The 26,425-nt window shown below is 45.7% G+C and overlaps 1 protein-coding gene across 1 annotated transcript in view; it reads left to right on the top strand.

The window, feature by feature from the left end:
• The first annotated feature begins 1,884 nt into the window (after positions 1–1,884).
• Positions 1,885–26,425, top strand: part of LOC136058205 (spindlin-Z-like) — a 147,778-nt gene continuing 123,237 nt past the window's right edge. The window contains exon 1 of the mRNA XM_065751497.1: positions 1,885–2,010. Within this exon, the coding sequence (XP_065607569.1) occupies positions 1,959–2,010 (52 nt within the window). The 5' untranslated portion in view covers positions 1,885–1,958. The remainder of the gene's footprint in view (positions 2,011–26,425) is intronic.

The raw sequence follows: 26,425 nt of genomic DNA, 5'->3' as shown, positions 1-26,425 counted from the left end.
CTCCAGTGTCCTAAAGGAGTTTCTTCAAAACTTCCCTCCTTCCACGGAAGTGTATTACCCATTATAGAATAATATAATAGTGGCACAAAACATAAAAACAACATTGTATTTTCCCATTTTCACACTTAATTGTTTGAAAGAAAGGTCTGACCTTTCATTTTCCTATATCAACAATAGTATTATATTTTATATAACATATAGTATTATAGTATTATAGTTTGCACTTGAACTAATACAGCTACCAAACTTGCAGCATTTTTTTTCCCCAATTTCCCATTGTTTCTTCCTTTGTTACCTTACACAATTTTCATCTCCTTAGACATCTTATCTGGGTCTTTTTTTTTTTCCTCCTGACAATCTTTCCAGATTGCAAACTCAAATATCTATTTCCCTCTCTAACCTAACTGGAGACAGGACACTGTTGCCCAGAAACCACACGTCCTGGCTACCTCAATGCAATCTGAAGGGGCCCAATTTCCAACCTCCCACAATCTCCATGGTGAGAATCCAAGAAAACTGACCAAGTAACTTGACACGCCAATGAGTCATGTCAAGCAGGTATTCTCTTTATTACAGCGCTGGGTGCATGGGGGATCGCTCCACCAAACATGCACACTGAAGAGAGAAACAACTACGTATTTAAAGGCATAGCATATACATATTCATTACATTCCAAGAAAACAGGCCAAAATTACAAGAAATAATTAACATATTGTCCCACCTTCCTGAGAATACATGGTGGAGGTCTCTGGTGGTTGTGGGATGAAGGCTAGTAATCATTCTCGCTGTGAATTTCCAACCATTTATGGGGGGGGATAGCCCAAACTGGCTCTCACTGGTGTTGCGTTGAACCGAGGCATCTGTTTTGCTGTCTTATCTTCAACAACAGGACATCTATTCTACTTTCTTATCTTCACTTGACAACAAGCTCCGCAGTCTCCTCTGCATTCTGTTCTTGAGCTTACATTTACACAAGCCTCCTATCCTTCAGCTTATATCTGCTCAAGTTATGCAAAAGGCTGTTCTCACAATATGGAAAAGCTGCTCTCATGATTCAATTGAAATTAATGGATTAATTAGGTTAAATGTTTGCAGTCCAGAAATATTAGTATAAAATAGTTGGTGATAACAAACGTCTGTAACTTCAGTCTTGGAAAAGACTTTAAAATGTCCCCACATATCTCTCTAATCTAGAAAAATGTGATGATTAAACAATTCAGATTCTTGAAACTGTGTCGCAAATCACCAATGATTTTTTGCAGATCTTCCTTTAAACTGATGTATTTAATTGACAGTTTGAGTGTTGCAGTGGAATCTGTGGGTTTTCTACCTTTTAAGTATTGGGATATTTTTCTACTTAAAAAAAAAAACAAAAAAAACCGTATCTGTAAAAGAAGTAATTCTGTTATGTGGGTGTGAAGTGTTTTGTTCCTAACAAATGGAAGCAGTTGGCCTCTGCCTTACATCTAGTGAAGGTAATGCAGTTTCTTCTACTTTCAGGTGGGGTTTTTAAAGTAGTTGTCATTCTTCCTTGTACTAAAAGTGGGTTGTAAGAGTTTTTTTCTTTGTCTGTCTGTGGATGACTTTGATCAGATAAAGAGCCTGCACAGTGAATAAAAGTACCAGCCTACTTGCCCTGTGATTGCAGGATGTGTAAAAAATAGCAATACAAAGAGACTTCTAATTGAGCATGAAATAAAAAATATTTTAACATCAATGTTTATCTTTACCAAGTCTCAAATCAGACTATACTTTGGTGAGTTTTTTTTGTTTCTTTTTTTCAGAGTAATATAATTGAAAGTCCTTCTCCTATATTTGAGGAAGAACTAATTGTTGGTTGGATGGTGGATTCATAAGTAGTTATCATATTACAAGAGTAAGAAGATATTTTGGTATTTGTGAAGAACTGGATTTTCACCCTAGTCTAGCAGCTTTGCTGCTCACTTAAACACAGATGAATGAAGACCTCATTTGGAAAATCACCAGGTCCACGATCCAGAGCTGATGCAGGTGAGGTGTTATTGAATTTGTTTTTGCTGTTTGTTGACTGGTTTTTAGTGGGTAAAAAAATGTTCTTAGTACATAAGAGAATCTATAAAAAAATTGGTTTATGAAGCTGTTATTGTTTCTTTGTTGTTGTTTTTCATTTGTTTTTAAATATGAGAATTATGCTTTCATAGAAAACTGTGGAATTGAAAGGCTATACGTAAATGTTAATTAAGTTGTACATACTTAGATATAAGAAATTGTACTGCTTTTGGCTGGGATAGAGTTAATTTTCTTCATAGTGGCTCATATGGTGCTGCATTTTGGATTTATGACCAAAATGGTTTTGATAACAAACTAGTGTTTAAGCTACTGATGCTGTGTCAGCATTGTTAAGCAAGGTCTTTTCACTTCTCACACTTCCCTGACAGCGAGGAAGCTGGAGGTGAGCAAGAAGTTGGGAGGGGACACAGCCAGGATAGTTGATCCAAACTGACCAAATGAATATTCCATACCATATGATGTCATGCTCAGCAATATAAGTTAGAGAAAAGAAGGAGGAAGAGAGGATATTCGTAGTTACAGCATTTGTCTTTCCAAGTAACCATTGCACATGATGAAGTCCTGCATTCCTGGAAATGGCTAAACATCTGCCTGCCAATGGGAAGTAGAGAATTAATTACTTATTTTTCTTTGCTTGCATGTGCAGCTTTTACTCTACCTATTAAACTGTCTTTATCTCAACCTATGAGTTTTCTCACATTTTATTTACCTTTCTGAATTTCTCTCCCACTCCACTTTGAGAGGGGGAGGGAAATGAGCATGCAGCTATGTGGCACACAGTTGCCTAACAGGGTTAATCCATGACAGAAGTGTGTGTTACTAGTCTATAATATCAAAGTTTTAGTGGAAATGTAATTTAATTAAAATTCTAAAAAGGAGCCTGTAATGTAACTAATATTTTGCTCATCCCAGAAGTGTTGGAAAATAAACAACAATATATTCACCACTGGAAGCCATTAACAAGTGGAATACACCAGAAGTCAATACTAGGTGCAGCCCTGTTCAACATCTTCATTAACGATCTGGATGATGGGGCAGAATATGCCCTCCACAAGTTTGCTGATGACAGAAAACTGAGATGAGGTAGTTGATTAGCCAGAGGTGTGTGCTGCTATCCAGATTGACCTTGACAGGCTGGATAAATGGGCTGACAGGAACCTCATGCAGTTCAGCAAGTAGTGCAAAATCCTGTAACTGGGGAGGAGCAACTCCAGGAAGCAGTACAGGCTGGGGGGGCTGGAAAGCAGCCTGGCCAAAAAGAACCCGGGGTCTCAGTGGAAACTAAGTTGAACATGGGCCAGCAACATGCCATTGCCACAAAGAAGGCTAACAGTAGCCTGGGCTGCATTAGGCAAAGTATTGCCAAGAGGTTGAAGGAGGTGATCCTTCCCCTCTCTTCACTTCTGGTGAGGCCCCACCTGTAGTATTATGTTCAGTTCTGGGCTCCCCGGTACAAGAGAGACATGGACATTATAGAGGGAGTCCAGGGAAGGGCCACAAAGATGATTAAGGGACTGGAGCATCTCTGAGGAAAGGCTGAGAGAGCTGGGCCTGTTCAGTCTGAAGGAAAGAAAGCTTGGGGGGGATTTAATCAATGCATATAAAAAACTGAAAGGAGGATGCAAAGAGGACAGAGCCATCTGGGATGGTGTAATTCTGAATGGATATATAGATTGGGGGACCGGTGGCTGGAATGCAGCCCTGCTGTCCTGGTTTCAGCTGGGACAGAGTTGATTTCTTTCTCTGTAGCGTTTGGTGTGATGTCATGATTTGACTTTGGGAGTAAAATTATGTTGATAACACACCAATGTTTTAGTTGCTGAGCAGTGGCTGCACAGAGCCAAAGACATTTCAACTTCTTTTACTGTCCTGCCAATGAGAGGGTCTGAAGTGACTGAAGTGAGCCAAACTTCATGCAGTGGAAAAGGATATGGGGGTGTTAGTCAACAGCTGGCTGAACATGAGCCAGCAGTGTGCCAAGAAGACCAATGGCATACTGGCTTATATCAGAAATAGTGTAGTCAGCAGGACTAGAGAGCTCATTGTCCCACTTTACTTGGCACTAGTAAGGACGCACCTCCAATACCATGTTCAGTTTTGGGCCCCTCACTACAAGGAAGACACTGAGGTGCTGGAGCATCTCCAAAAGAGGATCAACGAAACTGGTGAAAGGTCTGAAGCACAAGGAGTGTCCGAGGGAACTGGGACTGTTTATTCTGGAGAAGAGGAGGCTCAGAGGAGACCTTATTGCTCTCTAAAACTACCTGAAAAGAAGTTGTAGCAAGATGGGGGTTGGTCTCTTCTCCCATGTAACTAATGATAGGATGAGAAGTAATGGCCTCAAGTTGTGCCAGGGGAGGTTCAGGTTGAATATTAGGAAAAATTTATTCTCTGAAAGAGTGGTCAAGCATTGGAGCAGGTTGCCCTGGGAAGTGGTGGAGTCACTGTCCCTGCCAGTGATCTAGAAACGTGGCACTCAGGAACATGGTTTAGTGGGCATGGTGGTGATAGGTTGACAATTGGACTAGATGATCATAGAGGTCTTTTCCAGTCTTACTAATTCTATGATTGTATAATTCTGAGAATGTGTGGTGAAAGCACTCCATTGTGACTCATCCAGAGTCTCTGTTTATCCTTGGTATAGATTACCGCAGGAGAGGGTATTTCAAGGACCCAATTGGGTACCAAGTGGGCTTCTGATATAGCTGCCTTGGAGACAGAGGACATTAAGCAGCTGTTTACCTTGCCCGGTTTCTCTAAGGATCCTTCTGTTGTGGGGTTGCTAAGAGTATAAGAACAGCAGGTGCTGATCGCTACCAACATGGTGCACCGGTGGCAATACTACACTGAGACTCCCTGATTCTCACCCATAAGTTTATTCGTCAACTGGAGAACAAAGGAGTGATCAGCAAGACTTGCTCACCCTTTAAAACACCAATTGGCTAGTGCGAAAGTCCAATGGAAAGTGGGGGCTAACAGTGGACTATCGTGGCCTGAATGAATGCACACCACCACTGAATGCTGCCATTCTGGACGTGCTAGAACTTCAATATGAATTAAAGTCAAAGGCAGCCAAGTGGTATGCCACAACTGATATTGCTAACTCATTTTTTTCTCAATCCCTTTGGCAGCAGAGTGCAGGCCACAGTTTGCTTTCACTTGGAGGGATATCCAGTCCACCTGGAATCTACCGCCCCATGCGTGGAAACACAGACCTACTGTTTGCTATGGGATAATTCACACTGCACTAGAACAGGGGGAAGCTCATGAACACCTGCATTACATCGATGACATCGTTGTGTGCACCAATATTGCAGAGGAAGTTCCTTGGGAAAAGAAAGAAAATAATCCAGATGTCCAGATGCTTTTGAAAGACAGTTTTTCCATTAAAAAGTAATGTCAAGGAACCTGCAGAAGAGATCCAGATTTTAGGAATAAAATAGCAAGATAGATGTAATCAGATCACTAAGGATGTGATCAATAAAATAACTGCTATGCCTCCACCAACTAGTGAAAAGGAAACACAAGCTTTCTTAGGCATTCTGGGTTTCTTGAGAATGCAAATATTGAATTACAGTCAGATTGTAAACCCTCTCTATCAAGTAATCCAGAAAAAGAATGATTTCACATGGGGCCCTCAGCAACAACAAGCCTTTGAACAAACTAAAAAGGAGACAGTCCACACAGTAGCCCTTGGCCCAGTCTGGGCAGGATAATATGGAAATAGAGTGCTCTACACCACATCTGGGAAGAATGGCCCCACCTGGAACCTCTGGCAGAAAGTCTGACAGGAGACTCGAGGTCAACCCCTAGGATTTTGGAGTCAGGGATACAGAGAATCTGAAGGTCTCTACATGCCAACTGAAAAAAAGGTCTTGAGAGCATATGAAGGGGTTCAAGTTGCGTCAGAAGGCTTTGTTACTGAAGCACAGCTCCTCTCAGCACCCCAACTGCCTGTGTTGGGCTGGACATTCAAAGGGAAGGTCCCCTCCACACATCATGCAACTGATGCCACATGGAGATCACAGAACAGGCTCAAATAGGAAATCTCAATCCCATAGTCAATCATGGACTAGTCCAAAGGCAATGATTTTGGAATACTGCCAGAGAAGGAGGTAATGTATGCTGAAGAGGTCCCACTGAATAATAAAGTAACAGAGAGTGAGAAGCAATATGCCTTGTTCACTGATGGGTCTTACTGTGGGAAAGCATGGGAGGTGGAAGGCTGCTGTATGGAGCCCTACAGGACTAGTTGCAGAAACTGCTGAAGGAGGTGAATTGAGTCTATTTGCAGAAGTTAAGGCCATCCAGCTGAGTTTAGATATTGCTGAACGAGAAAAGTGGCCAGTGCTCTATCTCTACACTGACTCCTGAGTGCTAGCAAATGCCCTATGTGGGTGGTTACAGCAACGGGAGCAGAGCAAACGGTAGCACAGAGGCAAATCCATCTGGGTCGCTGCATTGTGGAAATATATTGCTGCCTGGGTAGAGAACATGGTTATAAAAGTACATCCACGTACCCAAGAGTCATGCCACCAATGAACATCAAAGCAACCAGAATTTGGATTGGGCCACAAGGATTGAAGTCATCAGGTAGACTTGGACTTGCAGAATAAGGGTGAATTCTTCATAACTCGATGGGCCCATGACACCTCAGGTCATCAAGGAAGAGATGGGCTTGGGACTGAGGGGTGGACTTGACCATGGATGCTATTGTACAGATTATCCATGAATGTGAAACTTGCACTGTACTCAAACAAGCCAAGAGGATAAAGCCTCTCTGGTATGGAGAACAGTGGCTGAAATATAAATATTGGGGAGGCCTGGCAGGTGGATTACATCGCACTCCCACAAACTCGCCATGGAGAACGCCATCTGCTTACAATGGCAGAAAGCAAACACCGGATGGCTAGAAACATATCCTGTGCCCCATGCCACCACATTAAACACTATCCTGAGCACTGAAAAGTAACCCTTATGGTGACATGGCACCCCAGAAAGAATGGAGTCACACAATGGGACTCATTTCTGAAAATAACTTCACCTGGGCCAAAGAGCATGGCATTGAGTGGGTATATCACATCCCCTATTATGCACCAGCCTTTAGAATGACTTGAATGAATTGTATCATTCACTGAATGATACAATGAACTGTTAAGACTACACTGTGAGCAATGGCTCACTGAAACACTGGGATAAACAGTTAGCAAAAGCCACCTAGTTATTCAAACCTCTTATGTACTTACTGTGGAAGGAGATAAAGTCCCTGTAGTACACATGAAAAACATGCTGACTCGGTGAATTCAGAAGCGGGGCAAGCAAAACTGCTACCTTGGATGGAAGGAGGACCTTGAACTATTCAGGACCCTGATAGGGAGGTTCCCCTGGTATTCAGTCCTGAAGGGTAAAGAGATCCAGGAAGACTGATGTCTCCTCAAGAAGGAAGTCTTAAAGTCACAGGAGCATGCTGTCCATCTGTGCTGTAAGATGAGTTGGCGGGGAAGAAGACGTTGTAATACAATGGAAAGTGCAGCAATAACAGCAGAGCAGCAAGGTCCTGGGCTGCAGCAAATGAGAATCTGTTCAAATGCAACAGATGTGGAAACATAAATAAAGGAAAGAAGCTACTTACCTCCAGAAGGCCTCAGGTATGCAAGGATCTCCAGTGAGATACCCTTGCCTCCACTGCCAACACTTAGATGAGGTCTGGGAAGGGGTGGATCCTGGCATGAACCAATGATCAGGTTAGAGGTAAGCCCTTTCCATTAGGGTGATCCAGTACATTGCACACATGTACAATTTGCCAATCGCAATGTAGATTGACAAAATATGAGATGATTGGTGACTGGTTCTTGGTTGCGGTTCATGTTCTTTCATGGGCCAGTACTCACAGAATCACAGAATTGTAGGGATTGGAAAGGACTGCTAGAGATCATCTAGTCCAACCCCCCAATCAGGAGATCCCTGTATTTTTTGTACTGGGGAGCCCAGAACTGGACATAATCCTCCAGGTGAGGTCTGACCAGGGCAGAGTAGAGGGGGAGGATCACCTCCCTCAACCTGCTGGCCATGCTCCTCTTAATGCACCCCAGGATGACATTGGCCTTCTTGGCCACCAGGGCACACTGCTGGCTCATGGCCAACCTGTCATCCACCAGTACCCAGGTCCCTCTACTCAGAGCTCCTCTCCATCAGGTCAAACTCAATGATTCTCCTGGAAGCACATAGTTGCTTGGACCAGAGAAAGTTTGGCTTATGTTCCATCAGTTCCATGTAGTCCACCACCAGGTATCACACTGATCTTACAGTGACACTAGAGGATCTTGATGCCATGTTACTCCTCTCGGCAATCCTGTGGACTCAAAGATAATCATGGGGAGTAGTATAGATGTTTCAGAGATACAAGAAGGGGTAGGTCTACCCTCCACGGCAAGATACAAGCCGTGTTCCTGTCCTGAGTCAACATTTTGGCTTGCACTGGAGCATGTCCTGGCCATCTGTACAATACCCTTTGGCCTGATATCTGAGGCTGCATAACTATATCAGGTACCAAAGGGGGGGGTTCTGATTTCCATAGGGACATGATTAAGGTCCCCTTAGCAATGAAAACTGGAGTCTTGACCATGATGTGTACAAGTCATGTACCTATTACCAGGGGGGACTACCAATCGTCCAACCTCCAATAATCTCCTCCAAGGTGCAAGTAGGCCACACCACTGTGGTCCTACCTGCACCTTCCAAGGCCATTTTATTCTGTTGGTACCTGGTTCTAGGTTCTCAGGGGCAGGAAGCAGAAGATTATTCTCTGAAGTCTTACCTGGTTATCGGTGTCCATAATTTGGATCCTAAGTGGGGAGGCCCATGTAATTTGTAATATTTTCAAGGCACTGGATCTGCTGTCTCTAGGTCTAGGGCCTCCTCAGATCATAGGAGAGGGCCTAAATAATCAACTTGCCACCTTTAGAGGGGGTTATGTTCTCTGGCAAAGTGGGCAGTCGTCTGTGGCAAGGGTTTTGGTCTCAACCTCAAGCAAGCGTCACAATCATGAGATGCCTGGATGATATCTGACATTGTTATGGGCAGCCTCCATGTTTTGGCTGCTGCCCACATTATCTTCTGTCCAGCATGTCACAGCTGGGCCAGGGGAGTGTAGCCAGGGGGCAATGTTCTCCGGAGGAGAGTTCTCAATCCAGCATGCTTGAGCCAGTGTGTCAGCTTCATTATTTCTTGGTGATTGCAAGGAGTGATGCTCAGAAACATGGTAGACACATACAGTCCTGTGTTTAACCACATTCTATATGTCTAACCACATCTCCTTGCCCCAGATCAGTTAGGCATGGATTGTCCAGTCTTGGGTGGCCCACTGTGCAATCCAAAGAGTGAGTCCCTGGTACACAGCCCAAGTATCTGTGCAGATGTTCAGTACACTGTCACCGGGTTCCTTTGGTTATAACCATCCACACAGCTTGCAGCTCTGCCCGTTGGCTACTTTGACCATCCACCTCTTCAAACTGTATGGTGTCAGTGGAGGAATGGTATGCCACTGCTCTCCACTTGCTTGGGTTACCTTTGCTGGACCCATCCATGTACCAGGCATCTTCAGGAATAGGATATTTCCCTTCCTGAATGGGACTCTTTTCTGGTGGATCAACCATGGTCTCTTCTGGCATGTCACTATGGTACATCACTGGGCCATGGATCTTCTGAAATTATTCCTTCAATGCTGATGAAGATATACTGCTCCTCTGGCTGAGGTAGTCAACCCAACATGCCACAGTCTGAGCTTGGGCCACCCTTGTCTTAGGAAGGTGTGTTAGGTCTTTTACCCACCCCTGAATTGGCAATGTTGTTGTTCCCACAATCTTAGCTGTTTGAGTTATTGGCTGTACCACCTGTAATGTAGAATAGGTAGCCAATAACTGTTTCTTAATCATACTGTGTCTGTCTTCTGCCTCATGGCAGACATGAGACCAAAACCCAATCAGGGTTCTAACAGCACTCTGACATTGCCACAGGCCCCAGCCAAAGCTGTCCTGAATGACATGGATGTCCAGTCCAGCTGAGAGGGCAGAATCAAATACACCCAATGTCTGGGCTTGTTTAACAGCCAGTTTTGCCTGTTGGAAAGCCTCATGTTCCGTTATCCCCCAGTCCCATAGTTGCCCCTTTTTCATGAGTATATATAATGGTCTCAGCAGATGCGCTAAATGAGGTATAAATGAACACCAATATCTCAAAATACCTAAGAACTCCTGCAGCTGCTTTGGTCTATAGTGACTGAGAACACCTGAACCTTATCTATTACTGCACTGGGTAGTACTTTGGTCTTTCCTGACCAAACTACTCCCAGGAACTTTACAGATAGGCTCAGACCCTGCACCTTCTGTGGGTTTATAGCTCACCCCTTTTCCTGCAGATAGGTGGTCAATGAATCCACCATCCGACTTACTGCCTCCAGGGAGTCAGATGTCAACATGAGATCATCGAGATAGTGATACAATTTGACATTATTAGGTTTTCCCCAATTTGCTAGGTCACATACCACCAGGTTTTGACAATATGTTGATGAATGCATGTACCCCTGTGGCAGGACCTGAAAGGTCCACTGCCTGCCTCCCCATGTAAATGTAAATTGGTCCTGAGATTCTTCACCAATTGGAATACTGAAGAATGCATTTGCCAAGTCTAGGACATAATGGTAGGTTTTTATTTCCCTACTCAATATTAGGCATGGCTGCATGAATAAGGGGCATAACCTTATTTAATTCCCTATAATCTACCATCATTCTCCATGTGCCATCTTACTTCCACACTAGCCATATACTGAAATTATGCGGGCTATGTGTAGTTCTCAGCTTTTCCTAATTCCTGTAGTCCTTGATGTTTCCTCTGCCCTCCCCTGGGTGTCTATACTGCTTTACATTAGTTACCCAGCACGGTTCCTAGCATAGAAATAGGCTCACGGTTTGCATGGTCTCTCAATATTGCCTGCACCCCCCAGACACTAATACACTTCTGCCCAAGTCTGAATTCTCCTACAGTTGTTTGGAGGGCCAGACCCCATAAACTGTCTATACCAAAGATGTATTCTGGGTCTGGGGCAAAAGACAACTTATACACCCAGGGTGGGAGATGCCTGACCCCAAACCTCTACCATGTCTGAGTAACAGGAATGGTCTGTCCTCTGCACCCATTGATAATCACTCTGTCCCCTTTAAACTTAGTAAAATCCCTGCAAATAATTGATGTTTTCACACCTGTGTCAACCATTGCCATAATCCATTGTATGTTTTTCCAGGACCAACAAATTGTGAGCTCAACATAGGGCCTCTGGTCCCATCTAGGGGCCCTAATTACAGGGGGACTAACATCTCCTATCACGCCATGAACCATGTGATTGACACATCTTTCCCCTCAGGTGGCTCAGGCATAGTGGCCTGGGTCATCTGAGAAGGCTTTCTCCTTTTACCAGGAACCCGGAAATCTTCCAGGTTCCATGTTATTGGTATTTTTTCAGTAATTCTCACCCCTGTCTTTTAAGGGTGATTTTGAAATTTTTTACTGTCCTCCAACTGCCTCCATAGCTGAAGGAGGACATGATTGTGCAGGAGATCAATTTTAGCAAATGGAATCCCAGCCTAAATTAAATCATTAAACATTTGTTTGCAGGATACCCATATGGGTCCCAATCGAGGAGTCCATGAGGCAGGTCTCCAGTTTTAAGATTTCAAAAGGATCTGCCTCAAGTAGGGCTTCAAGACCCAATCTCCAAATTTTTTCCTTTGGAGGTACCCAGATCCACTGATTCAGGGACCAGAGTATTCTCCAAGGCAATATTTCAGATGCATTTAAGAGGGAAAGTCAAAATGGATTTTTTTCCTGTTAATATACCATGTTGTTCAAGTTTCTTGATATGTGTCAACAGTTTAGGGGCTGGTTCAGCCTGGTTCTGTGATGACTGGAGCAGGGGACTCACGGTCCCACACCCTGGGGAAGGGGGAAAGGAAAAAGGGAGATGGGCCTAGAAACAAAACAGTGGCAATATCTGAGGAGGAAAGCTAATTTATTTAGTAAGATAGCAGAATGCAAAATAACACAATATAATTGGAATTGAAGCTATATACACACACGTATATATACATATATATACATGAAATTACAGACAGCACTCCCCCAACATCAAATTCCCTTGTGGTACACATTGAACATCCCCATTATTCTGCATCACCCACCAAGTAGACCCAGGTCCCTGAGCAAAAACAGTTCCACAGAGAGGTTTCCCCTTTCCAGAAGCTGGAAGGACCCAAACCGCTTTTCCCAACTCTTCTTCAGAATCCAAGGGGTCGGCCTCAGATCTCTCCAGAGCCTCTTTACCACAAACTCCAAGTGGGACCATCATTTCCAGCAGCAGTGTAGAGGATGTTCTTTATATCCTGTCCAGTCCAGACTGGCCCCAGGGCCACGGCATGGGCAGTCACCTGCTTAATTTGCTCAAAAGCCTGCTGCTGCTCAGGGCCCCATACTAAATCATACTTCTTCTGCGTTCCCTGATAAAGAGGGCTTACAATGAGGCTATAGTTTGGGACATGCATTCTCCAAAAACCCACTACACCCAAAAAAGCTTGGCTTTCTGTCTTACTGGTGGGTGGAGACATGGCAGTGATTTTATCAATCACATCTGTAGGGATGTGATGACGTCCATCTTGCCACTTTATACCTAGGAACTGAATTTCTTGTGCAGGCCCTTTCATAGGTTCATGGGTTCATTAGGTTGGAAAGGACCTACAAGATCATCTAGTCCAACCATCCTCCTATCACCATCCCTACCCACTAAACTACTAAATCAAATCCCTTAGCACCTCATCTAAACGCTTCTTGAATAGCGCTAGGGACGGTGCCTCAACCACCTCCCTAGGCAGGCCATTCCAGTGCCTGACCACTCTTTCAGAGAAAATGTTTCCTCAAATCTAATCTAAATCTTCCCGGCGCAACTTCTGGCCATTCCCTCATGTCCTGTCATTATTTATCAGGGAGAAGAGGCCCACCCCCTCCTCACCACAACCTCCCTTCAGGAAGTGGTAGAGTGCAATAAGGTCTCCTCTGAGCCTCCTCTTCTCCAGACTAAACAATCCCAGCTCCCTCAGCTGCTCCTCATAAGACTTGTGCTCCAGACCCCTCACCAGTTTTGTTGCCCTTCTCTGAACACGCTCCAGGGCCTCAATGTCCTTCTTGTAGTGAGGGGCCCAAAAATGAACACAGTACTCGAGGTGTGGCCGCACCAGAGCTGAGTACAGGGGGATGATCACCTCCCTGCTCCTGCTGGCTACACTATTTCTAATACAGGCCAGGATGCCATTGGCCTTCTTGGCCACCTGGGCACACTGCCGGCTCATGTTAAGCTGAGCATCAACCAACACCCCCAGGTCCTTTTCCTCTCTACATTCTTCAAGACATTCTGCCCCAAGCCTATAGCATTGCATGGGGTTATTGTGGACAAAGTGCAGGACCCGGCACTTGGTCTTATTGAACCTCATCCCATTGAGCTCAGCCCAGCTATTCAGCCTATCCAGATCCCTCTGAAGGGCCTCCCTACTTTCAGGCAGTTTGACACATCCTCCCAACTTGGTGTCATCTGCAAACTTACTGAGGGTACACTCAATTCCCTCATCTAGGTCATAAATAAAGATATTAAACAAGATGGGCCCCAAAACTGACCCTTGGGGGACACCACTCGTAGCAGGATGCCAGCTGGACTTAACTCCATTAACCACTACCCGCTGGGCACGGCCCTCTAGCCAGTTCTCCACCCAGAGAAGAGTGAACCTGTCCACACCACGGGCTGCCAGTTTCCTCAGGAGAATACTGTGGGAGACCGTGTCAAAGGCCTTGCTGAAGTCCAGGTAGACTACATCAACAGCCTTTCCCTCATCTACCTGTCTGGTCACCCAGTCATAGAAGGAGATGAGGTTGGACAAGCACGACCTGCCCTTGGTGAACCCGTGCTGGCTGGGTCTGATCCCCTGGTTGCCATGCACGTGTCGTGTGATCCCCCTCAAGATCATCTGCTCCATAACTTTCCCTGATCCCGAGGTCAGGCTGACAGGCCTGTAGTTCCCCGGGTCTTCCTTATGGCCTTTCTTGTAGATGGTAGTCACATCGGCAAGCCTCCAATCTTGTGGGACCTCTCCAGATAACCAGGAATGCTGATAGATGGCAGAAAGTGGCTTGGCAATCACATCTGCCAGCTCCCTCAGTACCCTTGGGTGGATCCCATCTGGTCCCATGGACTTGTGGCAGTTCAGATGGAGGAGTAGATCTCTGACCGTCTCTGCTTGGATCACAGGGGGTGCATTATGCGCCCCGTCCCGGACTTCCAGGTCAGGGCAAGTACCCTGTGGACAAATGCTCTGTCTATTAAAGACAGATGTGAAGAAGGCATTGAGAACCTCAGCCTTTTCCTTATCATCTGTGGTTACATTCCCTGCCCCATCAAGTAAAGGAGAGAAATTTTCCTTAGATTTTCTCTTGCTGTTAATATATTTGTAAAAGGGTTTCCTGTTCTTCTTTACAGCAGTAGCCAGTCTAAGTTCAAGCTGGGCTTTAGCATTTCTAACTTTCTGCCTGCAAATCTTGGCCAGTTCTCTGTTGTCTCCCCAAGTAGCCTGTCCCATCTTCCAGAGGACACAGACTCTCTTTTTCTCTCGGAGTCTCAACAAAAGTTCCCGGTTCATCCACACTGGTCTTTTTCTCCTCCGGATCAACTTACGGGACTCCGGGACAGCCTACTCCTGTGCCTTTAAGATTTCCATCTTGAGGAGCATCCAGGCTTCCTGGACCCCTTTACCCCTCAGGAGCGAATCCTAAGGGACCCTTGCAACAAGCACCCTGAACAGGCCAAAGTCTGCCCTCCGGAAGTCCAAGGTAGCAGTTTTGCTAGTCACCCTCTTGACATCACCAAGAATAGCAAACTCCACCATTTCATGGTCACTCTGGCCAAGACAATCTCCAACCTTCACATCTCCTACTAGTCCTTCCCTGTTAGTGAAAAGTAGGTCTAGCAAGGCATCTCCCCTGGTAGGCTCTTGCACCAGCTGTGTCAGGAAGCAATCATCCACACATTCTAGAAATCTCAAGGACTGCTTCCTCTGCGCAGTATTATATTTCCAGCATATGTCAGGGAAGTTGAAGTCCCCCATGAGAACAAGTGCTGGCCATTGTGCAACATCTACTAGTTGCTTATAGAACACCTCGTCTATTTCTTCATCCTGACTAGGCGGTCTATAACAGACCCCCACCACGATGTCACTCTTAAAGACTATCCCCCTGATCCTTATCCATAGGGACTCTATCATTTCCAACCTCAAGCTCTTCAACATCAAAACACTCTTTGATATAGAGAGCTATGCCACCACCCTTTTTTCCCTGTCTATCCCTTCTGAAGAGCTTGTAGCCATCAATCCCAGTATTCCAGTCATGGGAGAGGTCCCACCATGTTTCTGTAATAGCCACAAGGTCATAGTTAGCTTGCCTCACAATGGCTTCAAGCTCTTCTTGTTTATCGCCCATGCTGTGTGCACTGGTGTAGATGCACTTCAGCTGAGATATCTGCCTCACCCCTTTCTCCAGCACAGCCTCCTTAGGCTCTTTACTGGTGAGCCCTGTTTTATCCCCTTCCCCCGTCACAGCTATTTTAAAGCTCTCTCAATGAGTCCAGCTAGCTCCTGTGCTAGGATTTGTTTCCCCCTTTGAGACAGGTGCATTCCATCAACAGATAACAGGCCAGGAGCCGAGTAAACTGCCCCATGGTCAAAAAACCCGAAGTGTCTGTCTCTACACCAGCCTCGACACCAGGTGTTCACTTTGTTTCACTTGATAGCAAAGCCAGCTCATAGGAGAATTTGGATAATCTGCTCTCCATTCTCAAAGACTTCCCCTGCTGTATTGCCCCACACAATGAGATCATCAATGTAAGTGCTCCAGAGCTCAACCCTGTTCCAATGCAGTTTGTATCAACCCATGACAAATGGTTGGGCTGTGTTTCCACCCCTGGGGCAAACGGTTCCAGGTGTACTGAAGGGCTCTCCAGGTGAAATCAAACTGTGGCCTGCATTCTGAGGGCAAAGGAATTGAAAAGAAGGCATTGGCAATGTCAATAGTGGCATACCACTTGGCTGCTTTTGACTCCGGTTCATACTGGAGTAGTAGTATGACTGGCACAGCAGCACTCAGTGGGGGTGTGACTTCATTCAGGCCACGATAATCTTCTGTCAGCCTCCATTCTCCACTGGCTTTATGCACTGGACATATGGGGCTGTGTAAAGGTGAATGAGTTTTGCTGATCACTCCCTGGCTCTCCAGCAGACGAATCAAGTTATGAATCCCTAACGGAGCAAGGAATCCCTGTTAGTGCAACAACGCACTCAGTGCACCGTTTTTGTAGTAATCAGTACCTGTTGCTCTTTCACTTGTAGTAGCTCCACAACAGATGGATCTTCTGACAGAACAGGCTAAACAGACAGCTGCTTAATGTCATCTGTGTCTACAGCAGCTATTCCAAAAGCCCATCAATATTAGGATCCTTGAAATGCCCCGTTCTGAGGTAATGAATACCAAGTAGACATGGAGCCCCTAGGTCAGTCACAATAGGGTGTTTTTGCCAGTCCTTACCAGTGAGGCTTATTTCAGCCTTCAACATGGGCAATTCTTGGGAACCCCCAGTCACCCCAGAAATATAAATATTATGTGTGTCCCTTGGTGACTCGAGGGCATTAGAGTGCACTGTGCACCAGTGTCCACCAGTTCCTTATATTTTTGTGGTTCTGATGTGCCAGGCCATCAAATCCACACAGTCTAATACACTATTCTCCCTTTTCCCCACCTGGCTGGGGGCAGGGCCCCTCTATTTGTTACCTCTGTTGTCTTTACGGCTATTGCCGCATCCTGTAGCCAATGGAGAAGTCAGCTTTTTGGAGAAATTCAACTTGGTGTCTTGTAATCTGTCTTGTAACTCTTTTACTGCTTGATGTGCAGGAGTGGGGTTTTTATGCCACTTCTTCACATCTTCTCCATGGTCACGTAGGTAACACTGCAAGGCAATGTGTGTCATAGTTTTACTGTTGTCATTTGCTTGGGCAGGAGAATGTCCTCTTTTGATAGCTGAGATGTTGCTGTTTTGGGAATCCTGGTTCCCATCAGATGTATATGATACCACCACGGATCCATAAGTTCCATCAGAATCAAGCATGGTAGACTGTTCCTCCATTATATCTTCTTGATTGCTCTCTATTCTGACCAGTCTTTCAGTTACCTTTGCAATGGCTGAAACACAAGCTCGTAGAGGGGTTACATGTAACTCATTGTCTTGAAGTTTATTAATCAGTTCATTTATAAGGGGTCTTTTTTCCCCTCTGCCATACATTGCTGCTAATGTACTGGCATACCTTTCTGGCACAGTCCATGTGAATATACACCACATAGTTGGTGTACACCTGACTCTCTCAGGATCATGCTCTTGGTTTGGTTCATCAGGAATGAATCCGGGTTCATGTAACATTTCCACCACAGCATATTCTCTCAAATAATGGATGACCTTTTCCATAGCAGTCAATTTCTTTTTCTCAGGTATCAGATCATCTCTGAAGGGGAATTTTTCTTTCACGGATATCAGCATCCGCTTCCAGAGAGTGAAGGGTGTATTGTGGCATGTACTAATGCCTCTGTCAATGGCAGAGTCCCTGGCAATGCTACCCAATTGGCGAGCTTCATTACCATCTAGCCACACACTGTTGGCCCCACTGTCCCAACAGCGTAGTAACCAGGTGACAATAGGTTCATTTGCATAGCATGTAAAGTCTTTTCTCAAACCTCAAATTTCATTTGTTTTCACAGGTTGAGGCATAATGGTGACAATGCCTTACGGTTTTATGATTTTTGTTATATTATTGATATTCCACATCATAACATCATGTAGTGTATTGGGAGTTAAAGAGTTAATGCTCTAGCTGCATGGATCATCAATAGTTCTGGGTATAACTGGGTATAACTGTCTCAGAAGAGAAGAAGAACTACATTCCCCAGAAGACTGTGCGATACTCTGTATTTTTATGTGTTTCCGCCCAGACAGAAAGATAAAAACTGTATGCGGTCACAGGACCATCCCTCTTCCCTTCAGGATCGAGCTCAGCAGTGGGTATTTGTTGCAGCCGTCTGCCTTCAGCATTAGCGTAACACCTTCGTTTTATTGGACACTCTCTCTTGCTCATTTTGTTTGATTCATTAGCCTCAATTCCAATTATATTATATTGTGTTATTTTGCTTTCTGATATCTTATTTAGTAAATTAGCTTTCCTCCTCAGATCGTTGCTGCTGTTTTGTTCCTAACCCCATCTCCCTTCTCCTTTTTTTCATTTTCCCCTTCCCCGGGGTGTGGGCCTGTGGGTCCCCTGCCTCAATTGTCATGGTACCATGTCAAACCATCCTGCAAACCGTTGACATTTAGGCGTCCAACATGGGACATGAAGGGTTGTTAGCTGCCTTACTTTTAGAGTGAATCTCTCTGCTCTCAGAGACCTTTGTTTGAAAGCTTATCAGTACTGCAGGAGCTGTACTCAAAAACATGGCCTTGAAGTCCAGGCATACTGCCAATTCTTCTGGGATATTTGTAAACTTTCTGGGTACTGCCATATTGTTTTATTAAAGAAAATAAAAAATATATATATTTTTACTGTCTCTGTAAAAACTGCCCTTACAGGGATTGTATTTCATTGCTTTTTCCCTTTTAATGCTCAAAATGTACTGGTACTTGTTTAAGCTTTCCAATCTGATCTACGGATCTTGGTCCCTATATGTTAAAGCAAGCAAAGGCGGTGACACAGCCTTTATTTGAGGTAGAGATGCTACAGAAAGAGATACTAGAGATAAGGGGAATGAACTCACCCCTCCCGGCGACCCTTTAGGATAACAGGAACACAGCCGTCTCCCATTCGAACACTGGCCCGCTGGAAGGAAGGGAGCCAGGAAGGGGGGGGCAACCCACACAGGCTCTGAGCGTATCTGTGCTCCCGGAAGCACTACCGGGAGGGAGAGAGCGAGAGGATGGGTGGACCTGGACTCCTCCGCTTGGGTCACTCAGATGCTCATTCACTGGTTCAGGCTGTGACCAGGCAATGCCACTGAACTCTATGATAACCTAAAAGCAGTGATGGAGGCACCTGCCAGATACCAAGGCACCCCGGCTAATGTAAAGAACAATACAGTGTTACCAAACGATACGATGTTAAAAAGCCAAACTATGTTTGAATGGGTGTCCAGGTTCCCCTCTCAGTTCCTTATGAATTTTCAAGATTACAGCTTAGGGACTGTGTTAATGATTGGGACATCAGTCTTCCTGCATGTACTCTCTGCAATAGGATTTTACAGCATGCGGAAGAAGCTTTTCCCAGAAACAGAGAAAGTTGAATGGCAGGGTGTAAGGTAAATAACTCCTAATGATGATACTCCACAAGGGAATAGTATAGAGGAAAGTATATTTTAAGTAGTTCTATATAAACAGTATACAGATAATACAAAAGAGAAGATGGCTCACCTTTATGATGACAAGGCTCGCAGGGGACTCCACATGGGAGGGATCTCCAAGAAGAGATCCTTCCCTGGTGGTGGTCAGCCCTTAAATGGGGTTTGGGAGAGGAGGAACCAGGCTCCACCCCTTCCACTCACACAGGTATATCACCTTCACCTATGCCCCCATGGCTGACTTGGTGCTCACCTCAGGTGACCAATCAGTGTTTCAGGCCGTGATTCAGCAGTTCCCATACACTCCACCCCTTCACGACATGAACCACTGATCAAGTAACCATAAGGTGAGTTGCCCTTGATACAGAGACCCAATACATCGCGACGCTTACATAATTGCCCATTGCAACGCATGTTGATGTAATCTGATATGAGTGATGATTGGCGCATCCGTCGAACTCTTCTTTGGGCCAGTGCTTGGTGGTATCTACTGGAAGCATGTAATCACACAGTGCAGGTCCATCTTATGTGTCATCAGTCCCGGTTAGACCATCACCAGATGCTTCACATGGTCTTATTACAACTCTGGAACACTGCAGTATTGTTTTGATTCCTTCTGGTGACTCATAGACTTATGGGGAGTAATACAAGTGTTTTAGAGGTACCAAGAGGGGAAGATCCGCTTTCCAGGGCAAGATACAGGCCGTATTCCTGTCTTGGGTTAACACTTCAGCTTGTACATGGGCACGCCCTGGTCGCCTGTACCAAACCCTTTGACCCGATGTCTGTGGCTGTACGACTACATCAGGCACCGAAGGGGGTGTCCTGATCTGCCACAGAGACATGATAGGGGTCCCCTTAGCAATAAAAACTGGAGTGTTAACCATTATTTCAGTAGGCCATGTACCTATAACCGGAGGAGCTACCGAACCCCCCACCTCCAATAATCTCCCCCAAGGTGCAAGTAGGCTGCACCATCGTGGTCCTACCTGCACCTTCCAGGGCCATTTTATTCTATTGGTACCTGGTTTTAGGTCCTCAGGGGCAGGGAGCAGAAGGTTGTTCTCATTGCCAATCTGAGGTTTCACTTCATTATCGGTGCCCGTAATTTGGATCCTAAGTGGGGAGGCCCATATTGTTTGTAACATTTTCAAGGCACTGGGTCTGCCATGTCTAGGTCTTTCATTCAGGTCCCGCAGGGTCTCATGGAGTCTCTTTGTCCACCCCTGCAGGGACTGAGAGTCTGTCTTCAGGGCAGCCTTGAGAATACCATTGTAACGTTCGATAAGGCCTGCCCCCGTTGGATTATATGCCTGGTGGAATCGCCACTCAATATTATTTTCTTCTGCCCAGCGTTGTATCACTGCACCCGTGAAATGACTTCCTTGGTCGCTCTCGATGACTTGCGGTGTCCCGTAGGCAGCCATCAACCTTGTGAGTGCCTTTATAGTGTATGCCTGGTTGGCTTTTGGTACTGGATAGGCCAGCATTAGCCCACTTGCGGTGTCAACACAGGTTAGGGCATATCTCGCCCCCTCAGACCAAGGGAGGGGCCCAATATAATCAACCTGCCACCTCTGTAGAGGATTGTGTCCTCTAGCAAGATGGGCTGTAGTTTCAGGCAACGACCTCGGTCTTATCTTAGAGCAGGCGTCACAGTCTCGGCATGCTTGAGCGATGTCCGATAGTTGTACGGGCAGTCCCCACGCTTTAGCGGCTGCCCACATGGTCTTCTGCCCAGCATGCCGCAGCTTTTGATGTAGCCAGTAAGCGATATTCTCAGATGGCGAGTTCTCAACCCATCTAACTCGGGTCAGTGTGTCGGCTTCATCATTTCCTGGTGACTGTAGGGGTTGATGACCAGAAACATGGTAGACACACAGTTCTGTGTTTGACTGCATTCCATATGTCTAACCACATATCTTTGCCCCAGATCGGTCGGGAGTGGATAGTCCAATCCTGGGTGGCCCACTGTGCGATCTAAAGAGTGAGCCCCCGATACACAGCCCAACTATCTGTGCAAATATTCAGGATACCATCACCAGGTTCTTTGGTTATAACCATCCACACCGCCCGCAGCTCTGCCCACTGGCTGCTTTGACCATCCCCCTCTTCAAACCATATTGTGTCTGTGGCAGGATGGTACGCTACTGCTCTCCACTTACTTGGGTTGCCCTTGCTGAACCCATCCGTGTACCAGGCATCTTCAGGAATAGGATATTTTCCTTCCTGGACGGGACTCTTCTGTGGTGGAGCAACCGAAGTTTGTTTTGGTGCATCACTATGATACGTTACTGGGCCAAGAATCTTCTGAAGCTCTTCTTTCAACGGTGAGGAAGACAGACTACTCCTCTGACTGAGATAGGCAACCCATCGTGCCACTGTCTGCGCCTGGGCCACCCCCGTCTTAGGAAGGTGGGTCAGATCTCTTACCCACCCCTGGATTGGTAATGTAGTCTTGACTATAACTTCGGCCATTTGGGTTATTGGCTCTACCGCTTGTAATGCGGAATACGCAGCCAATAACTGTTTTTCAATCATACTATATCTTTCCTCTGCTCCATGCCACACCTGAGACTAAAATCCAATGGGGGTCCGAACAGAACTCTGATGTTGTCACAGGCCCCAGCCAAAGCCATCCTGAGTAACATGAAAATCCAATTAGGCTGGGAGGGTAGGATCAAATACACCCAGTGCCTGGGCTTGTTTAACCGCCTGTTTCGCTTGTTGGAAAGCATCCTGTTCTGTTCTCCCCCAATCCCATAATTGGCCCTTTTTGGTAAGTCTATATAAAGGTCTCAGCAGCTGCACCAAATGAGGTATAAAGGAACCCCAATATCCCAATATACCCAGGAATTCCTGCAGCTGCTTAGGTGTTGTAGGGACTGGAAATGCCTGAACCTTATCTATGACGGCATCAGGTAATACTTTGGTCTTTCCTGACCAGACTACCCCCAGAAATTTTACAGACAGTCCTGGACCTTGCACATTTGAGGATTGATAGCCCATCCTTTTTCACTTAGGTAGGCAGTTAATGAATCTGCTGCCTCCCCTACTACTTCCAGTGAGTTGGATGTTAACAGGAGGTCATCAATATAGTGGTATAGGTTCACATTGTTTGGTTTTCTCCAATCAGCCAGGTCACGTGCCACCAAATTATGACAGTATGTTGGTGAGTGCACGTACCCCTGTGGCAAGACCTGAAAGGTCCACTGCCTGCCTCCCCACGTAAATGCAAATTGATCTTGTGATTCTTTAGCAATAGGTATGCTAAAAAACACATTCGCTAAATCCAGGACACAATGGTAGGTTTTAATTTCCCTACTAAGAGTATCCATTAAGGAGGCAATATTGGGTACGGCCGCATGGATAGGCGGCGTGACCTTATTCAGTTCCCTATAATCCACCATCATTCTCCATGTTCCATCCGACTTCCATACTGGCCATATGGGGGAATTATATGGGCTGTGTGCAGGCCTTATAATACCTACTTTCTCTAATTCCTGCACCGTCTTTGATATTTCTTCTTGCCCACCCGGGAGTCTGTACTGTCTTACATTAGTAATCCGGCGTGGTTTTGGCAAACAAATGGGCTCATGTTTCGCATGGCCCCTCAATATTGTCCGTATTGCCCGGATACTAATGTACCTCTGCCGTAGTCTGAACTCTCCCACAGTTGTCTGGAGAGCCAGACCCCATAGAATGTCTATGCCCAAGATATATTCTGGAATTGGGGCAATCGACACCTTATACTCCCGGGGCGGGAGACGCCCAACCCCCAATTTCAACCACGTCTGGGTGACTGGAATAGTCTGTCCCCCAAACCCACCAATCATCACTCTATTACCCTTAAATTCCGTTGGGTCTCCATATATAATCGATGTTTCTGCGCCAGTATCCACTAGAGCCATCACCTTCTGCACATTTGTCCTGGACCAGAATATTGTTAGTTCTACATAGGGCCTCCGGTCACATCTGGAGGCCCTATGGGGACCAGAATTTTCCGTTAATCCATGAATTTTGCCAGATCTAAATCTTTTGCCACAGGTGGCTCAGGCACTGTAGCCCGTGACACCTGCAGATATTTTTTCCTTCTGTTTGGTATTATAAAGTCAGCCAAATTCCAGGTTGTTGTTGGTGTTTTTTCTATAATTCGTACTCCCGATTTTCTGGGAGCACTCTGAAATTTCTGATCATTTCTAAGCTGTTTCCACAGCTGTAACAAAACATGGTTGGGTTGCCCATCAATTTTAGTAAAGGCAACCCCAGCCCGTATGAGATCATTAAACATTGTCCTCCGGGATACCCGTACGGGGCCTGATTGGGGCATCCGTGGAGCAGGCTTTTTAGTTCTAATAGGGAAGGCCTCAGCATCTTCCACTATACGAACATTACGCCTGGTTCTTACGTGCTCCGTCTCCCCTAAGTCTGCCACTAACTGGGCTGCCTGCTGTACGATGGCTTCTGATGCCACCAACGGATTTAATATGGAAACCAACATCCCATATAGGTGGGAGGGGGCCTGCTGTAGTATCAGATCTCTCATGCCCGCTGTAAATTTTTCCGTATCGGGGCTTTCAAAAGTGTCTGCGTACAGAGCCTCCCTCATACCTAGTTCTCTGATGTAGGTCTGGAGGTCCTCCATAGAGGACCACAAACCAGTATTAAGAGGGATATCGGTTTTGCTGGGCCATGTTAAGCTGCATGCAGCCATCAACCAATCTATAATAGAATGGTTTTCCTCATTATAGTGGACAGCTGCATATAATCTTTGTCTTAAGGCCGGGTTTATCGTTATAGATGCTAATTTTGACATTTCTGTTCCATTTACTAAAACACTTTCAGCTCCTGCATCCCATAACCTTAGGAGCCATGATGGTATGCTTTCCCTTGGTTTCTGATGGAACCGTTGTACTAGGTCCATCAACTCATTAGTTGTATACAGACGAGCAGTTACATGGAGGCAGGTTTCTGCAGGGGGCCATTGGTCAGGAGGCACCCCTGCTGGTCTATCCTGTACCTTTTTTGTTTTTTGAGTTATGATAGGCCAAATCTCGAATGGGTCCATCATAGATAGAGTTTCGAAATCTGCCTTAGAGATCTTTTTCCCTGTCATATCAGAGTCTTCTTCCTCTGATTTTGGGGTGTCTTCTACCGATATATTCCGTATTTGTCTCGTGGGGACATTTAGGCCAGGCTTTTTGGTTGTTAATGTACCCAGCTGTTGTTCCAGTTTCTCAATACGGTCTCGTAAAAACTGATTTTCAGTCTCCATATTAGCATTTGCAATATCTAACTTGAGTATGGCCATTACTAATGGCCAGGCTACTGCGGAGGCAGCTAACCACCACTCCTTGGTAACAAGTATGTCTTTATCTAATCCTAGAAAGTAGTCGGTCAAATAAGATGGGGAGGGAGAGGCAGTCCCTGGAACCCGCATGGGTCCCCATTTCTCAATAACGGACGCCAACCCATAGTAGGGTGACCCCATGAATCCTGGAATTAGACCAGGGATTGTCTGTTCTAGGGGGGTAATGTTCTCCCCCTTGGCCCATTTAAACATATTCCAAATGAAGGACATTATGGTTTAGTATTGCTAGAGCTGCCTGGCTCGCCAAATGTAAGGTAAATAACTCCTAATGATGATACTCCACAAGGGAATAGTATAGAGGATAGTATATTTTAAGTAGTTCTATATAAACAGTATACAGATAATACAAAAGAGAAGATAGCTCACCTTTATGACGACAAGGCTCGCAGGGGACTCCACATGGGAGGGATCTCCAAGAAGAGATCCTTCCCTGGTGGTGGTCAGCCCTTAAATGGGGTTTGAGAGAGGAGGAACCAGGCTCCACCCCTTCCACTCACACAGGTATATCACCTTCACCTGTGCCCCCATGGCTGACTTGGTGCTCACCTCAGGTGACCAATCAGTGTTTCAGGCCGTGATTCAGCAGTTCCCATACACAGGGATAGTGGAGAGTTTTAGGAAAGAAATTAGAAGCATGGGGACCCCTGGTGCTATGGGATTTTACTCCTGAACACTTGCAGGATCCTGAGGAGCTAGGCCTGTATCTGAGTAAGGGGTGTTGCGGCTCAGAAAGATCTGAGGTGGTACAGCTCATTTGGGGCTTGGCTTATGCTTACCGAGGTTTATATAATGTTCTGGAGAGAGAGTGTCCAAACTGAGGCTCAGACCAAAGATTAAAACCTCCCAGTCACTCCTGACCGGACAAAGAAAGCACCAGTATCAAAGTTGGTTGCCCTGGTGGAAGGCCAGAAATGGAAATGTGTGTCCTCGCACCAAGAACTCGAAGAAGAGGTGGCAAAAGAAGCGGAAGATTCAGGCGACGGGTGGCCTCAACACCACCACCAATCGAGAAAGGTAACAAAGAAAAGAGAGTCATGGAGGACATAGTGATGATGAGGATGATGAGAGAGTCAAAGTTACCACATTTCGTCAACCCATGAAAATGTCTGAGATCCAAGGCTCGAGAAAGGAGATTATTCGACGTCTGGATGAGAGTATTGTCACTTGGTTGCTTCGGTGCTGGGACAACAGGGCCAACAGCGTGTCCCTTGATAGTAACGAAGCTCGCCAACTAGGAAACATTGCCTGAGATCCAGCTGTCGACAGAGGGATCAGCGGGTATATGGATGGAATCACCACCCTCTGGCAACGAAGGGATAATAGAGTGTATTGGGCAGTGTGGATTCGGTGGCCTGGCACATCAGAACCACAAAAATATAAGGCACTTGTGGATACTGGTGCACAGTGTACTCTAATGCCTTCAAGTTATAAAGGGACAGAACAGATTCATATCTCTGGAGTGACTGGGGGCTCTCAGGAATTGTCTGTGTTGGA

This window comes from Cyrtonyx montezumae, unplaced genomic scaffold, assembly GCF_038088225.1.
Source record: "Cyrtonyx montezumae isolate F1298 unplaced genomic scaffold, pur_monq_1.0 scaffold_72, whole genome shotgun sequence".
In the NCBI taxonomy this organism is placed as follows: domain Eukaryota; kingdom Metazoa; phylum Chordata; class Aves; order Galliformes; family Odontophoridae; genus Cyrtonyx; species Cyrtonyx montezumae.
Note: the sequence above shows the minus strand (reverse complement) of the source record. Positions and strands in the feature narration are given on the sequence as shown.